General features: G+C 46.7%; 1 protein-coding gene across 1 annotated transcript in view; it reads left to right on the top strand.

The window, feature by feature from the left end:
• Positions 1-19,198, top strand: part of LOC142765553 (uncharacterized) — a 47,180-nt gene that overhangs the window by 13,317 nt on the left and 14,665 nt on the right. Inside the window, exon 8 of the mRNA XM_075866707.1 lies at positions 15,786-15,950. Coding sequence (XP_075722822.1) covers positions 15,786-15,950 — 165 coding nt within the window. The remainder of the gene's footprint in view (positions 1-15,785; positions 15,951-19,198) is intronic.

The raw sequence follows: 19,198 nt of genomic DNA, 5'->3' as shown, positions 1-19,198 counted from the left end.
TTCAATCAGAATGAGAGAATCAAAATGAATCTGGTCTGGGTCCCCACTCACTCGGGAAACCCCGGTAACGAGGCAGCGCATAAAGTGGCCCGAGGGTTAGCAAACCGGGTCGCGCTTTCATTGGAACTGGGCTCCCCGGTAGGAGAGGCAGTGGCCTCCTATAATGAACTTACAAATATGTACAAAGATGACAGGAGATTATATCCCATACCACACAGCAAGCTCACGAGAGCGCAAGCCACTATCCTCCGCCGAATTCAAACGGACAGCCTAACCACTCCTCACCGCTTAGCGATATTCACAGGTGGAGAGGTTGACTCAACATGCGAAAATTGCGACAATACCATAGCAAACCAAAGTCACATCCTCTGGGAATGTGAGAGCCTTCCCCCACCCAGAGAGCTCCTGCCAGCTCCCTCCGAAACGACATGGGAGACCTTAATACAGTGCCCCGACGAAAAACTGCAGAAAGCAGTCATTGCATGGGCACAAGAGGTCGCCGCAGACAAGCGGCCAGCTCGAAACCCATGAAATCTTTTTTAATAAAGTTGTATCCTCCTTCTCCTGAATCATGCTCTTCACGAATGCTCTGGCACACGCACTTTCTGGTGTTAGGTCACCAACATATTTACGTTACTGTGCAGTGGAATTCACGTCCTAGAAACATTTTTTTTAGTTTATAATGTGTATTGGTGCCTTCGTATTGAAGAAGCCGAGGGGACTGGTGCACCAAGAAGACGCCCGCAGAGAATCATGGTTCCTCTGCGATATCGCTTAAGCACCTTGCTTAAACACATCTGAACGAAAGCTAGTCATTTTGGAAGAAGACACTTTTTTTCTGCGCTGGTCAGCACAATTTATTCTTCTAAAAAAGAAGAGAGCGACCATGTTTTGCCTTCGTTACCGAGAAGGTAGGCTAGAGTGTCATTTCTCTGACACTTGCAGACAGACAAACAGACAGTCATACAGACAGACAGACAAAGGCACGGACAGACGCACGGGCGAATGCGTGGACGAACGCACGGATAGCCGGACGAACGGGTGATACATGGATGGACGCATGAATGGACGCACGAACGGACGTATGGGTGGAAGCGAGAATGAGTGGACTGAGCATAGATGGACGGACAGACGGACGCTCGGGTGGACGAACTGATGATTCATCCCCACTCATCATCAATCAGTCCGTGCATATGCTGTGATTTATTTAATGCGGAGCATATTTCTTAGTCGCACGATGTTACGCGTCGTGCGTCGGCGGCGTTGTCCACACCCCCACTGCGCATGTTCACGCATCGCGTATAGTGTCGCGTGCTTGCGTCTCGTACCAACGGTTTGCTCCCACTCTCTCTCACCTCGCAAGGCCGACAGAGGCAGCGTCTGCTAGTAAAAACCAACTGTTCGAGCTGTACAACTGTTCACTGGTCACCCCGTATATGTAGGCATTGCATCGCACATCAACGTCCCACCACTCGTTGAAGGTAACGCTTCTCTAGAATATTAAAAAAATAACAATTAAGCATTCCCAAAACATACCGAGTTACGGAACATTCACGCGATCGCGCGATATCCCCCCCCCCCCACTTTGCGATGCACTTACCTAAGCTCATCCCATAGAAAAACATGGGCGGCATTTTTTTTTCGATGTAAGCCTTGCATCTCCATAGCAAGGACACTGCTGCCCGCCACGTATGACACGCCGCTAAGACCAAGACTCCAACTTTCTTTCATTATTCATACACAAAATGTACAAAAATTAGCGAGGAGCTGGGGCGGGTTACTAATCGTTACTGTTTAGTCCAAGAGCCATTTCGCGTTTTTCTTTTGTGCGAATGTATTTTTTAGTCGGGCTATGTCAGGCCTCCGGCGTTGCCCGTGGCGGTGTCTGTGCGCCCGCAGATGTTATCTCTCTGATGTCACCCTCTCCCATAGAAACAGCTGCGGGCGCGCGCGCTTTTCATCGACCATAGCAACCGGAGCATGCGGTGCGAGACTGTAGGAGAGGGTAGGTGCAGTTCTGTACCACTCCTTCTCTCGCCGTTCACTCTCTCTCCTCCTTTCGCTCCTCTCTGCTATACGCTCGCGCCTCACTGTCGACTGTTCGCGGGGTTTGCGCCTCTCAAGAACAACCGGAATTGTGTGCTCGAGACACCACTGTGAAGCGCCAACGCCAAGCCGAGAACGTTGGCTCTCATGTTTCCTGTCCACAGACTCCTCACTCTCGACCGTTCGCTGGCTTAGCGCCTGCCAACGTTTTGGCAAAAGTAGGTGAAGGCGAATATCTGACAGCAACAGTACCCTTTCTATGCGCAAGAAATGCAGTCACATTGTCTCACGATTTTCTACGGGAAGGTGGGGGCATTTTTTCATCAAGTAACTTGCCGGCAGACGTTGCCGGCGACGGTGTTTCCAGGTGAGAGAGGAGGGTGTAGAAATGGAAAGAGAAGGGGGGTTTGCATGCGCGATGGGGGTGTAAACGCTGCGAAGAGGTATGTGTATATGTGGGAGAAGGGGAAGGGAGTGTAGGCTTGAAGACAGCATGCCTGCATCGGCCTTGCAAGGTGAAGAGGGGGAGCCTAGGAAAGAATAAGAGGAGGAGCCGTGCATACGCAGTGGGGCATGGACGCCGCAGGACTAGGAGACAAGGCCACAGCCCACGGCGTAGGATTCTTTTCGTGTAATAACGTCCCGGCGACACAAGCACGCGTCTCCTGTATACAGGCTTCCAAATACAACATGTACGATCGCCGTAATATTGTGTGGTGCAAGTTTACATGACCATGATGCGTCGGATCGTTTGATTATCATACCGACTGTGTGGTTTATAGCTTGCCACTAAAGGTATGCACTAAGTGGTGAAAATACGCACTAGGAAAAGGAGATCGTTATTGCATTCAATTGTGGGGGTGAGGCTTAAGGTTCTCCAAATCATTTTCTAAAACAGTTTCAAGAAATGTCGTGGCTCTGTTGCAAAACACTTACATGCCATGCAAAAACGACGGTTTGCTATTCAATGAAACCCAAAAATTGTTTACTTTCTTCTTCTTAAATTTTCAGTCATGGACAAGATGACTTTTAGCTGACAAATATTAAGGCCGCTTACAACCCAATACCGACAACACTGACAACGGAATTTAGGAAAATGAGCTCTGCCACGTTAAAACAGGCCCTTAAAGCCCCTTTCTTTCATAGAAGTGTGGCAGCTTGGACTAGTTGGTATGGTATGACGATAGTTACAGCGCGAGCACAAAACGATGACACAGAGACAAGTGTCCACCGTGTCCTTCTTGTCTCTGTGTCGTCGTTTTGTTCTCGCGCTATAACTATCGTCATCCCTTTCTTTCGTTCACTTCTAGCGAGGATGTCACTCTAGAAGGGTGGATGCCATCGGGTAGTATACGAGGAATTGTTGGTCAGCTCACATGCCACGCGACGCCGGCAGGTGGAAAAAACTCACCGCATATCCATGGAGTAAATGATGATGAGTAGGGCGAAGCGTTCGTCCGTATGTCCGTGTGTCCATTTTTTCTTGCGTTCGTCCGTCCGTCCATGCATGCGGACGAACACAAGAATGAACAGACGAAAGCTAGGACAGACAGATGGAAGCACGGACAGACGAAAACATGGACAGGAAGACAAAAGTGTGGACGGACAGAAGCACGGACAGACGGATGGAAGCATGGACAGACAGACCAACGCACTGGCTCGTGGACGGATGGACAGACGGTGAAAAACCCGGATTGATGAATGAAAGCATGGACAGATGGATGGATGAGTGAACGGAAAGACGCTTCGCACCAGTCGTCGTCATTCCCTCTCTGAATATGCTGTGAAAATCACTAACGCCATCTGGTTATATTATTCCCAAAAAGATATGCACACAACGCCGTATATTGACCAACTCATAAACTAGAAGTGGCTACGTAGCAGTACTACTACAGTGAAGGGAATGACCCACCGCCTGAAGCTTCTACTAATCAAGTGCAGTCGGCGGATAACCGGTTTTAACCGTAGTCCATATTTGCCGAAAATCTGCTTGTTTGAAGATCCAAGGCGAAGAACGCTGCTCTGAGCCTGAGCGGCGTCGTGCCGTTGGCCCAACGGAACGCTACTCGCGTTTCTACGCAACACACGAGAATGGCTCACGACGACGCGACTGCGCCAACCGGAGCCACGACATCAATCGAAAAGAAAACTCAAGGCGGAGAAAATGCTACCAGCGTCTCGTAAAAGGAACGTCTTCACAACGGGGGGTGATTCACTGCAATGTACCACAACTCAAGGCTGATCTCCGTTTCGGAGACCACGGTCGAAGCGGTAGACAAATCAGCGTCGAGCCAAACTAAAGAGAAAATGAATCTCCTTCGGAAAGAGAAACTGCCTCCAGCGCCAAAACCCGACTTCAAGACCATCATTAGACCGAAGGATGGGCTCAACATCAGTCAACTAAGCACGCATCAGATAGGATGCACTATAACTAAAGCGTGTGGTAACCCAGACATCTGCAACGAAGGCAATTTGCTTATAGGCACCGTTCAGTCGAGTTTTCTAGTCTGACTGCAGCGCCAGAATACACAGCCTATAACGGATAAAAAAGCAACCTTGAGACGGCCTCAATGAAATTGGAACGCGACGCGCGCTTCGCGCCCTGCATTTGTCGGCGGATTGTGACCGGAATACATGGGGGTGCGAGCACGCGTCCATTTTCTACGTGCCCCGACCGGCGAATGTCAAAGACTTTGAGACGGAGCAGTGTGAGCAACGCAGCTCCATCTGGCAAGTGTGTGGTGCCTATATGATTGCGCTATGGATCTCATATCACCATAATCAGCACGCCGAGCATGAAGACCACCAACTTTGTGCAGAGCCTTCGAAATCTACGTTTTGGTGCAAAACAATATGCAGTGATGGCTTACGTAGCCGTGCCGGACAACTCGTGCAAGGGTGTCATTCACGGGATGGCCGTAGGACCACGCCAACCGAACTACTAGCCCATCTTCGAGTGCGTACCCAAGGAGTGAGAATACTTTATGCAAGAATGCTTGGAAAATCCAAAAGTGTCATCATTACCTTCGATGGAAAGATTGTCCCCCGCTATGTTTACTACTACGGTGGTGAACACATCTCCACTTCTATTGATCATCGTGGCAAGTTTGATATATATGCTTCAAGTATGAGCATAGGCCAGAAGTATGCCCGACACCATACACCGTTGTCTGCTCAAATTGCACCGAGCCAGTCATAGAAGACGGACACACCGGCGAGCCCCAGTGTGTGCTATGCAAGGAAGCACACAATGCGCGGGCAAAGGAGCGCAAGGAACGCCTCAGGAGACCGGGAAGCCCACGACCAAGAACAAAAAAAGCAGACGGCTACTGGCGTTTTAAAAAGGCGCCGATGGGTGTGGCCGGGCCCAAAACACTGGTTCAGCAGGTATGGCAGCTCACCATCCAGGTCCCGATCAGCATCAAAACCATGGTCGAGATTTGCGTCCAGGACCCGCCAGGCTCCAGAAACCAAGAAAAAGCAACACAAGAAACCCGTCACCAGGAAGGAAGACGACGGTGCGGTGAGCAGGAAAGCGCCCTGTTTATCTTCCTCTTCCACTGCTCCAAAAAACACGAATACACAGACAGTTCTGGTCGGTAAAAATGACAGTGCGCCACCTAAAGACAAAGTAAAGGAATTAGGGTAGACTATTCCGACACTCAGGGCAGAAAACGCCGAACTCCGCCAGAAAGTAAACGATACTATAGATGAACTGAAGGCCCTGAGAACAGGACAGACCAATGCTGTCCAACCCCCAGAGCAAGATAGACCAACCCCCAAACAGACTTAACTCTGACAGCTATCGTATAGGGTGGCAGGAATTTATACAACCATAGCTGCCATGAAAAATGCCTTAGCAAATCTCAGCAACATCATCTCTAACACCCAGGGTGAGGCACGCAAGGATAGAGAACGTCTGGTGCGACTCACTACCTTGAAATACAGAAGAAAACCCTATGCTCGGGCATCACCTGAGCATGGCGAGCAGCCGTAAATGCTCGGTCAAATTAGAAACCCGCAAAATATGACAGTGCAACTATCATGGAATCCGTCGAAAGCAGGGTCTTCTGAATCAACACATCAATAAATGTACAACTCCACAAGACATTATCGCCCTTAAGGAAACCGGCTGCTCACTGAAACTCACTGGTTTTTCGGTTTATGAGGTACTTCGCCAAAGTAGAGTCGCTACTCTGGTTGCCAAAGTGGTCACTGCAGTTAGACATGACATCAAAGCAACACACATTGACCATGTTCTCATTGAAATCAAAACGAAAAACAGAACCTACGAAAGCATAATTACAGCCCACCCAGCCAACGGAAAGCCGACTTCAGCTCCCTTCTGCGCAAGGTAGAACAAGCAGCAGCCAAAAAGGGTCTTGTCATCCTGGGAAACTTTAAGGCGTGGCACAATAGCTGAGGATATGTCAAGAAAACTCAGAAAGGCAGGAATGTGGCTAAAGAAACTGATCGCAGAAGACTAAGCCTCATTACAGACAACACTAACGCGAGTGGGTAATAGTATCGACCAAAATACGTGCCCGGACTTAACGTTCGTTAAAGGGTCAGATAAGCCTGATGAGAAAACGGCGGGGAAGCGCTTGGCAGTAACCACTGCATTTTGCGTATTCAGATAGAAACCCTCCCGATTAAGAAACGACATAGCCAGGCTAGACTTACAAACTGGTGAGCTTTTAGATAAACTAGGGCAGAATTTGAGGACAAAGAAATTGCGGACATTGAGAGTTGGGTCTCGTGAATCAAGTTAGACTAGAAACGTCTAACCCGAGATGTTACCCTAGCTACGAACACACCCACTATAGACAAGCATCTTCTACACGTTTGTGACGCCCGCCGGGGCATATCAAGAAGATAGAAGCGGTAGAAACACAACCGCTAATTGAGACTTAGGATCGCCGGAGTCACCAGGGAAGCCGAAGAGTATGCGACGGAGTTGTCAAGGTGCTACTGAGACCAAAAACGCAACAAGCTCAAGGTACACTAGGTAGAAAAAGAACATGGGCCTTGCTGAGGGCCCTCATAAACCCAACTATGACCAAAACTGAAGCTTGTCAAACAACCCAAAAGATCGTGCACCAATTCGAAGGCACAGACCGGGAACTGCTAGAACAAATCAAGCAGCGCTATATTGGCGATACAACAAATACTGACTGTAGCCTGGCATACACTGGTTAAGCTAATCCCGCTCTAGACAAACCCATTGCGACATAAGTTCTAGATGTTATGTTATCGGCAACAAAGAACACTACGCCGGGCAAGGATGGCATCAGCAACGCTGTGATACGGAACCTCGATGACATATCTATCACAAGGTTTACAGAATTCAACAACATACATTGGAAACAGTGTACCATCCCAAATGACTGGGGAAATCCGGAAATAATAATGACTCCAAGGCTCCCAGCTTGGAAAATTTAAGACCCAATTCGTTGACCTCATGTTGGGGAAAAGTGTACGAGAGAATAGTGCTTCAGAAGCTGGAGACCCACCTGGAAGACAACTAAATCATGCCGCACACCATGTTTGGCTTCCGCAAATGCCTCTCAACAAAGGACGTTCTCCTACAAATCAAGGAGGAGGTTCTTACCGACGTCCCAAAATAATGCTAAAACGTATTTCTTGCACTGGATCTTAAGGCTGCTTTCGACAATGTCAGTCATAAGGCTGTGCTAGAGGTGGTTAGCAAATTAGGTTGTGGGAAGAGAATACGCAACTACATCAAAGCCTTTCTCAGTAACAGAACCACCACAATTTGGTGTAGGAGGCATCCGCACTGATACGTTTAATACGCCCACAAAAGAAACACCCCAAGGTTCTGTGATATCACCGATGCTGTTCAACATCATTATAATCGACTTAGCTCGGAACCTCAAAAGGTTGAAGGACTCAGACATGTCATCTACGCAGGCGATGTTACAATCTGGGCGACAATAGGATCTCTAGGACAAAAACAAGATCTGCAACGCGCAGCAGATACAGTTCACGACTACGTGTGACAATGCGGCCTTGTTTGCTCCCCGGAGAAATACGAAGTCCTCAGGGTCTACAGACGAGGACACGATCTGCAAAACTCCATAGACGTCTATATAGGAGCGAAGAAGATTCCAGGAGTATCCTAAATTAAGATTCTCGGCATGTGGATGCAAAGTAACTGTCGCATAGACCACACCATCAGACAGCTGTCAAACACTACAGCGCAAATCATGGGGATGATCACTAGAATCTCCAGCAGAAGACAGGGTATGAAGGAGGAGGACACTTGTAGGCTAGTACAGGCCCTCGTAGTCAGTAGGATTGTATGCAGTGTCCCCTACCAAACACCACTCACACAGGAAGAAGAACAATTAGAGGCAATGCTTAGAAAAGCATACAAAGGCGCCCTTGGTCTACCAGCCAGCACCTCGACAGAGAAATTCCTTAAGCTCAGGACAAACAACACTGCAAGGACACATCGAGGCGCGTCTCTTTGCGCAGACTATGAGACTACTGCTGACTGCTACGAGCAGGTACACGTTGCAGACATTGAACATGAGGGATGCTTGCGGAGAAATCAATAACACGACAAGCATACCAAAGGACATTAGCCAGATCGTTGAAGTCAGACTAATACTTCGAAACATGCATCCTAAAATCCATAAGACTCGAAGAAAAGCCAGATCAGAAGCACACTAAAAGAATTTCAAGGCGAAAACGCACGTATTGTACGTGGACGTGACCACGTACAGAGGGAACTTCGGGACAGTTGTAAGCGCTGTTGATCACCAACTTGGGGAAGTCAACAGCGCCTCGATCAGAAGGAACAACATCCTCAAGGCTGAGGAAGTAGCGCTAGCACTCGCCATCACACACCAGAGCGAAGAGTCTACTACAGAAATAGTTACTGACTTGCAAGAAGCGTGTCGACGGTAGAGCAGTGGACGCACATCCACTGCTGCCATCCGCATACTCAAGGGAAGAAAAATCACCTTCTCGAATCGCTCCATTATGTGGACACCAGGTCATGAAACTGAGACAGGGAACCAGCGTGCCGATGCCATTGCCCGAGCATGCGCCGACCGGGGGCCGCACAAAGACGAGGAACCAGTCACAGTTACAAGACGCTATGGAGCAATTTGAGAATACCAGAGAGCCCTGAGAAGGATATAACCCCATATTACCAACGACCTCTCTTAGAAGCAGCACATACAATACATAACAAGAAAAGCTAACCACTCATTAGGATATTCGAAAAGAAATTTTTCGTTCTTACCTGTACAATTAAAATGACTGCTATATATAAGCTAAGTCCGTCCCAAACTGGAATACGCCTCATCAATCTGGGATCCACATCAAGTCACAATAATTAACAAAATTTAATCAGTACAAAATCTCGCTGTTCGTTTCCTCCTAGGTAATTATCACCGCTCTGTTAGTGTTTCATTATTGAAGAGTACACTCCATATTCCATTACTTTATATTCGCAGAAAGAAATTACACATCTCATTATTTCATAAAATCTATCACCACAATCCTTTCCTTCGCTAACTCTGGATTCACCCGGCATCGTACCATTTAGCTCACCATGATCATGTATACAAGGTCAGCGTACCACGTCACAACACCTTAGCATGTTCACAATCATTTCTCCCTAAGACATCAATAGATGGGAATAACCTGCCTGCATCATTAGTTAGCGTCACAGACCCCCCTCGATTAAAGAATGCACTTATAAACTCAGTATCGTGAACTGTACTAATCAACGTAAGTGTTATTGACTGTTTAGTATATTCTTTGTGGTTCTAGTTCTGTTGTCTTTTAATAAAGTGTACTCTTTGCATGCAAAACTTCATCATTATATTTATCTTCATGGTAAATGTGTTTACATAAACCTGTAGTTATTTTGTTGTTCATCTGTATTTCCGCCCCTCCCCTCTATAGTGTACAAATGTACCCTGAGGGTTTTACAAATAAATAAATGAATAAAAGACCTCAGCAGAGAGCAGTCAGTTGCCTGGAGACAGCTGCAGACTAATACGTACCCCAATCTCCGTCTTCGGATTAAAATCTATCTGGGAATATACACCAATAAATGCCCGCTATGCAAACAACACCCCACACTTAACCACGTGGTATGGGCCTGCCAACACACACAGGTAGTGCCAGGAGACTGCACACCAACACCGGAACAGTGGGAGGCTGCACTCTCCTGCTATAAGCCTGAAGAACAGCTCAAGCTGATCGACAGAGCTTGCAAGATGGCAAAGGCCACAAGGGCCCTGGACTGAGAGCTCCACCTTCACCGGAAATAAATATTTATAATAAAGTTTTGCATTCAATCATTTATTCCGCGGCCTGAAGAACTTCGTGTTCGGCATTCACCGTCGTGGTAGTGACGCTGACTAACACTCCCACGAATAAATGCACATATATGCCTCATGAAAGGAATATAAGGGTGACGGATGGAGTTACCACTGCTGTACTCTAGTTGGCAGAGCTCCAGACACGTAACTTGAAGGTCACAAGCTCGGTTCCTGCCAGCGGTACGTTATCTCTTCCTTCGCTTTACTTTCTTTTCATTTACATCACAATTACTACAAACAATATCTCCTATAATTTCCCCGAATTTCTTGTCTGTTGGTCCCAAATAAATCGCCCCACGGTCTTTTTCTCAATCCTACTTGTTGGTAGTGGCAGCGGTGGCCAGTGTGGTCAGTTTGTGCGTGATTATAACAAAGTGATCGAATAACGATGGCGTGCTAAACGTAGTTGTTCATCATGGTATATAGCTGGGCGTCATGCGGGTGGTACGACGTCGGTGATGGCGGCGGCAATATCTGGCGGTAGAAATGCCGTAGTGCGGCGCTTTCACGTGGGTCAGGAGGAGGAGCGTTACGGCGCACTGGAGGGGCGTAGCCCGTAGCTACTGAACTAGGCTGCAGTACTTAAGGAATTTCCAACCATCGCGGGAATTCTCCTCCAGCAATGTCCATGATCAAATCCACTCTAGGCAAATATCTGACGCAGCTCTTCACTCACAAACGCTTCGATGGTTTCGCAGAGGTCGTCAGTACTGAGTGACGGGGCTTCCCCGCAATTCTAATTATGGCTCAGTGAACGGCTGTTACACTGCATTTTCCGCATCTCAAGAGTCTTTTCTATTGTCGTGGCCTCCGAAAGGAATTCATCGATTGTCTTGGGCGGGTAGTGCAGTCCCGCAAACTGCTCTTTTTGAGGAAATATTGAGCGTTGACAGACAAGGGAATGAGAGAGACAACACAATGTGCTAACTTCAAAAAAAATTATTTTCAGAAATCGCCAACCTATATGTCCATGCACAGTGGTGCCACCAGTATATTCACTAGGCAAGCAGAAAAGCCCACTCCCGACCTAAAAGGCTCACTGACAGTGTACTGACACACGTGTAACTATTGCGAGAGATAGCATTGGTTTCAATTATCTCTCGGACGTCTTTATTTTTATGTTTCGCCAGTATAATGCAGGATTCGTACATAGCTGCGCAATTACATTCCAAATAGTGTGCTCACCAATGCCCACAATTGTTCTTGTTTTTAAGATTTAGCTTGTGTTCCTGAAGATGATCGTTAAGGCATCTTCCCGTCTGACCAATACATTTATAACCACATGTGAGTGAAAGCTCATAAACCTCCCCTTGTACACAATAAAAAAATGGTCGCGATGGTTCTTCTAGAACCTGACAGCTGGCCCCCGGTGCGACAGCTGGCCCCCGGTGCGGGTCCGTCAAGTGACTTATCCTGCCAAGCTTTTGTGGTGCTGATAACACTACATTAATGTTCACTCGACTGGCTGTTTTCTTCTGATTATAAACCGTTTTTGGGCAGATAAGGCATTGCTGCCAATCTGCTCCTACTTCCTGACTGTTGGATGGCCGCTTCCTGCGGGCTGCTGTCCAAACGGCATCTTTAAACTCTCGGCAACCGACACGTGTACTGACTCTTGGACACTGCTCTGGACAATCTTTAGGACTGACTCATAATACTTTGATATGACTTCATCAACGCAAAAGCTTGGCAGCATAAGTCACTTCACGGACCCGCACCAGAGGCCAGCTGTCGGGTGTTCGAAGAACCATCGGGACCATTTTATGAATTGTGTACAAGGGGTTGTTTAGGAGTAGCTAACGTGACAAGAAAGGAGACAAGAAAAGGAGACAGACAGCGACTTACAACAAGATATATATGCTGGAATATATACTTGAGCAGTATTTGACAAATCAGAGGAAGTACAAACCAAAGAAAACAAAATTCATCTAACAACCAAGTAGTCATCGTGATAACGCGCTATGACCATCACGTGGGCCAAAATTCTCAAAAAAAAATCTATTTCTTTTTGTGATAGAGCAATGGAAGGCCTGCTGACACACAAAATGCCCAGCCTTTCCATTTCTGCGGCCTCAAAAATTTCGCGTATGATATGATCTCGATGATGCCTAATGACCGTACAATGCTGAAGGTTGTTAGATGAATTCTGTTTTCTTTGGTTTGTCATTCCTCTTATTTGTCAGATACTGCTCTAGTACATATTGCACGGTTCCAGCAAATAAATCTTGTAAGGTAGTGCCACTGTCCGTCTCCTTCTTTTCTCGTCCCTCGTTATTAGCTCTGTTTTCATGTGAAGAGTTGTTTATGAGCTCTCGCTCACATGTGGTTATGAATGTACTGGTCAGACGTGTAGATGCCTTAACGATCATCTTCGCAAACACAACCTAAATGTTAAAAACAAGAACAAATATGGCGATTTGCCAGTCCGTTACTTGGAGTGCGGTTGCGCACCTATGTACGAATCGTGCATTGTACTGGTGAAACATAAAGAGAAAGACGTCAGAGAAATAATTAAAGCCAATGCTATCTCTCGGAATAGTGACACGTGCGTGAGTACACCGTCAGTGGATCTTTTAGATCAGGAGAGGGCTTTTCTGCTTAGCTAGTGAATAGACTGCTGGCCCCACTGTGCACGGATATATAGGTTGGCAGTTTCTGAAAATAAAAATTGTGCAAGTTAGTACATTATGTTGTCGTCTCTCTCATTTTCCTGTCTGTTGGCGCTCGATATGTCGTCAGGTTTCGTTTACCAACAAGCCCACAAAATGGCACCGCTAAAAAGCTCTTGTTGGACTCCTCGCAATAGAAAGCGTATCTTCTCCTCAGATGTGGCAGTGTTTAAATGACGAAACAGGGTTCTTCTTTCTTCCGTGTACATGTCGTTCTCGTTTGGGGGCTACACATCGCTCTCTAGCAGAATTTCCGTCCTTTACTTACAAACGAGTCTTGCAAAGGTGTCTCTAAATGCAGCGAAAATAGATTTCCTGTCGTCAGAGTGGCCTCTAAGATGTCAAACGATGTCCTAGCAGTTTCCAAGGCGGGAAAAGTTGGATGCACCGGTTTTTTTCTCTCGTGCAGTTCCATTTCTACGTTGCCTTCGAGCGCTGCCTCACACGTAAACATATTGAAAAGGACGACGCGTTTGTATCTTACAAAACTGTTTTGTGGGTTTTCTAGTAATGTTCCGCGAATGTTTGGTGGGTCCCTTTACTGATATAGCCGGATTAACGTAGCGGCCACTGTAGACACCATCGTTGCTGTAGAGGTCAGTGTCTTGGTTTGCTTGAAGCTGTCTGGAATAAGCCCGTACTTTACCCGGGGTCATTTCTGCTTGTGACTAGTTCGACAAGCCGTGATGTCAGTAGCGTTTTCTTCAAAACTTGAACTTGAATTGCCACTTCGGTTAGCATCCAGAACATGAAGCCTCCACCAGATGTCAAGTGGTTATAGCAGTGCAGAAGCTCGCACCAAGATTGCGAAGTACTGAAATATTTCTCTGGCTGAATTTGTTCCTGGAAATTGAAATGTCAAACTATAAGCATTTTAAGCTGTACACTTAAGAGGAGGGTTGGCCATCGAGTAATCTGGCCATCGGTCAATCTCATCATCTCATATGCATGTCGTCGAATCTTCAAGTGTCATCGCTGGTGCTTGTGCAAGCTCTCGAATAAATTGGACTTTTCTTGCACCGCGCGTAGTCTTAACAGAATGATCTGAAGCAGTCGCTAAGCTTCAGAAACATAGTGATGCTGTCTGTGCCAAGCATTGCTGACAGCTTGTGCAGGTGAAGCTCGAGTACACCAAAATAAAGAAATAAACTTACGTGACGTTATTACTGACCCTGACATTGTCAGGTGTTATTGCGGGCTTGTCGGCACACACTGAACTTTGCATTGACAGTGCTACAACGGGACAAAGAACGGGACAACGATTGGTCCTGTCCCTTTTTTTCTTTTTTCTCTATTAGCACTGTGTATCAGAAGCTCAACACTGTCAAGCTTGAAACGCACTCCCTGACGTAAGAACACAGCTTGTGAAATGTCCTCACGCTGCTAGCATACTCATGTAGTGTCTCGCTAAAACTGTTCATGGATAACACGCAAACATACGAAAAACACAGGGAATCTGGCAGGTATAATAGAAAATAATTACGGTTTCCTGTTGGATTTCCACTTCCAAATTCACATTGAAGCAGACGTTTTTTGGGTACGAGGGTCGGCATAGCAAGCTAACTGATTGTTGATGTTTAGATATTTGATATCTTCTTTCATCTCTTTTTTTACTGTTTTTCTGTTCAAACGGGTATATATAATAACCTTCTTAACAATAAAATGTCAGCTGAAAGTCAGCGCTTGTCCCGTTCATTGTTTTTTTTTCTGTCCGCCATGCGTTTTTTTTTCGCACTGTTAATCTTAAGTTGAAGCAAGCAGAAGCACCAATAAATAGGCTATAGTTCGTACTTGTTACTTTTTGACAGATTACGGTGCGCACAGAAACAAGCACACTAAAGAAAGGGGGAAACAACGCAGATGCTAACTGACGGAAAAGGTTTCTTAGAAAGTATACAGCGTAAATACCTATGTCACATTTGTCACATGATCTATCAGGGCAGATAATGGTGACAGACAGATGAGGTTTAACTTCCCACAACCACTGTATGCTTATGAGAGACACCGTAGTAGAGGGCTACGGAAATTTAGACCACCGGAAGTTCTTGAACGTGCATCCAAATCAAAGCACACGGGCGGCGTATACAGCATTTTCGCCTCCATCAAAAATGCACCCACCGCAGCCGGGGTTCAACCTGCGGGTCAGTAACGGAGTGCCTTAGTCACTACAGCACCACGGCGTAGCCAGGGCAAGAAATCAAAGCATAGGCTCACGCACATAAACGAAGGACTAGAAACAAGTGTCTTAGGCCACACCCTCAGAGCCCTGATTAGATACGAAAATCTGGCTTAAGTCAGCGTCATGGAGGTGGCGCTTACGTACGTGTTTTCCCCTCCCCGAGAACCCATTTGTTCACAGGAAAGTGAGTGTGCTTCATGCTCCAACTTCTCGCGTGGCAAGTGGGAGCACTCGCAGAGGTAAACACACGAGCTGATGACACAGTGCAGTGAAAGAGAGATCTTAACAATCAAGGGCCACGTTTCGATTGCTAAGCGCTTGTAACTTATCTGGCGCCCGCTCTGGACTCGGACACAACTGTAAGGTCACAACTAAATGTTAACATTCTGCTTACAAAATAAATTTTATCTAAAGGTAGATAATATTGTTATTTTTATAAGAAAACATATTTAATGAGAACTTTTACCTTTCTGGTCATCGATTTCAGTCAACGCTGTATAATACATATCTGCATGATTTTCTTTTCAGAGTTCGGTCATAGACCGCGACCTCATACAGCCTATGAGGCGACACGTCGGTTCCAAGTCTATCGCAATCGCCATGACGCTAATGGCAAAGCAATGTCCAAAAAATAGTGTGATCACTTTCCATAATCACAACAACTGCGTCGACATACCACTGAATTTGACGCGTGTAAGTATGCTAGTCGCCACCACCGCTGCACATTGTGCATCGAAAGACTACCGATAATTTTTTTTAATTTGCAGAAAATGCAGCTGCTGCGGCAACTCATGTTCAAATTGTCTTGCGATAGTTTTGTAGCTATCTCAGAGTTGAACACCGGCCAGGGGCGATTCGTCTTAATGTTGCTGGCACTAGATATGGAAACTCGAGATGCTCGTGTTGTTTGGTAGTCCTGCGTTCGGGACCCCTTCTGGCCGGTTAGGACTAGTGTACGTAGCCTTTAAAATATTTTCATTTGGTTTTAAAGAAGGCGTGAGTGCTGATCCGAGTTTTTGACACCTATTCACTTCACCACTAGTATGACGCAGACAGAGGCTCTATGTGACGTTCCGCAAGAAAGCAAATATCATAGACGTTGCAGAAGATTCTCCGGGGCATGCATGAAACCGCGACTGGGCTATTGCTCCTCGCCCCTATCGCTCTTTGTCGGGCTGATCTCAAGTAGAACGTTCACGGCCTACACCGGAAATTCTTTGCTTTTTCCTGAGTGTGACGCGATCAAATTAAGCGCATCGTTTCATTCTTCAGCATGCGCAGGTTTTCCGGTTTGGGAACTGCGTGTTCAGCGTTACCGAAGCTTGAGTGCGCGTGGTCTCAGGTGCTCCCTCCGCTATGGGGCGCGAGCTTCCTATGAATTTGAAAGCCCCTGAAAAAAAAACTAAAGTAGCGTCATTCGTGTCAATGTGCAGGCTTCTCTCCCCTCGCGTGCATAGTAGATAGTAAACGACGCTAGTTGCGAGGCTGTGTGGCTCCTGGCCGAAAAGATGGGCGTGTGCTCGTCTTTCCGTTATCTCAATTGGACGCTGTGGCTCTAGGCGATGCAGCGAAAGAGTGATTGAGAAGCAAAAAATATAAAAAATAACGGTAAATACGACGATCTGACGTGTATTTGAGCAAGTTGCATACAGTGGCAAAAAAAATTGGCAGACCCCACGTGCAGTGGGAATCGAAGATATGCGAAGCACGAATTCGGAAGGCTGATATGTCCCTCTACAATCAGCACATTGTTATGAGGTGGAGGTAAATGATGCCGTGCATGCCTTACGTGTCATGATTAGGTTTAGATGTGTCGTTTACCTTCGTCATCGATTCACGTCATGTGCTACCTAAATTATATATGTGGAGCTAGCTAAACGGCCGCGAGCACGCCATGAGCGTCTTAGGTTGTCATTTTCTGAAATGACCCGCTTGTCAGCATTATCATGTTTGCACCAATCATATAGTTTCGTCATCCATTTACGTCACGTACCACCAAATATGGTATATGTAGAGTTATCAAAACAGCCGCGAGTGCATCATGAAGGGCCCAATATACTGTAGCGTTGACGCGTGCGCATGCTGGGCACAGTGACGCTACGTTAGCAAAACGCGAGCACTCTGTATTCTGACGTCAGGCACGACCGGCACGGCCCGACGGCAACCGGCGCTAAATTCGACATGCTGCATTTCGCGCTGGTGCGTTACCCAGACAAGACTGCGTCTCCCTCTTTTCGTGACGGGAGGAAGCCGGACGCGCTGAAACGCGCATGCGTCGAAGCAACGCAGCGCGGCGCCACGCGCCTACGTGTATATGGCAAGACCGGCACCTGGCGTGGCAACGCCAGCGTGACGCGACGAAATTAACGCCGGTGAGCACGCGCAACGCGTCAGGTCAAAATGTATTGGCGCCTTGACTGTGGTATGTAGTCATGTTCTCGCATGACACGCATCTCATCATAATCACGTTTGCACGAGTCACACACCTTCGTCATCCATTGACGTCATGTAATACAAAATTTCGCATATGTGAAGCTAGCGAAACGGCCGCGAGCGCATCATGAGTGTGGCATGTAGTCATGTTGTTACATGACACGCATCTCATGATTATCATGAATGCACCAGTGTCATACCTTCGCCATTCATTCACGTACCATAATACCAAATGTGGTATCTGTGACGCTAGCTAAACGGCCGCCAGCGCATCATGAGAGTGGCATGTAATCATGTTGTTAAATAACACGCATGTCATGATTTTTATGTAAGGGTCAATCACTTGTGTTCGGCATGCAATCATGTCTTACCATACCAGTTTTGCAACATGCTTTGTGAACGAAACTACCGCAAGAGCTACAGGACCCTGAAATATAAATCATGCCATTCATGACATACATGTCCTGATTTTCATATTATGAATAGTCAGATAAGTTCTTCATACAGTTATGGTATTTCATACCAAGTTTGGTATCGATACCATTATTGAAACGGCCAGGAGAGCTAAAAGTCGTAAGCGGATAGATAGATAGATAGATAGATAGATAGATAGATAGATAGATAGATAGATAGATAGATAGATAGATAGATAGATAGATAGATAGATAGATAGATAGATAGATAGATAGATAGATAGATAGATAGATAGATAGATAGATAGATAGATAGATGCAATTGGATTGGATTGGATAAACTTTTATTTGGTCCTCCAAAACACAGATCACTGTGTTGCGGGCAGCTCCCACGTGGGGACTGAGATGCCAAGCTCCTCAGCCGCCTCGCGGGCTTGGTGGACAGCCCAGAGCTGATCTGCCAAGGACGAGCTGCGGATTGCCGCCTCCCATCTGGCAGAGGTGATGTGTGATAAATGAGCGAATTTGGTGCACTGCCAGAGCACGTGTTCTAATGAAGCTATTTTCCCTCAATGTGCACAAAGATTACTTGGGTATAGGTCAGGGTACATGATGTGTAACATTTTCAAAGTAGGGTACATCCGCGTTTGCAAAAGCCTTAATGTAAGTGCTTGGGGCCGGGTTAGATTTTTGTGAGGTGGAGGAAAAATCCTTCTAGACAGGTAGAAATGTTCAGTGAGCTCGTTATATGTTGTAAGAATTTCCCGGTTATCCCCTTCACCGGTAGAACGCATCCCCGGGGAGGCGCGGTTGGAGAGTTCTCGCGCCGCCTCGTGTGCTGCTTCGTTGAGATTGGGAGGGGAATCGTTGATTTGTCCAAGGTGAGCTGGGAACCAACTCAGAAGATGATGTGTTATGTTCTTGCCTTGCAGTATTTTCAGCGTTTGTTCACAGACCGTCCCCTTGGCGAACGCCCGTAGTGCTGCCATGGAATCACTGTAGACCACTTCAATGTTATCCATCTTGAGTGCTAAGGCGATGGCCACTTGTTCCGCAATGATTGGGTCTTTCGTCCTGACCGTCGCTGAGTTGACG

The sequence above is a fragment of the Rhipicephalus microplus genome, chromosome 1 (genome assembly GCF_043290135.1).
Source record: "Rhipicephalus microplus isolate Deutch F79 chromosome 1, USDA_Rmic, whole genome shotgun sequence".
Taxonomy (NCBI): domain Eukaryota; kingdom Metazoa; phylum Arthropoda; class Arachnida; order Ixodida; family Ixodidae; genus Rhipicephalus; species Rhipicephalus microplus.
The sequence above is the reverse complement of the archived record's forward strand: the minus strand, read 5'-3'. Positions and strand labels throughout refer to the sequence as shown.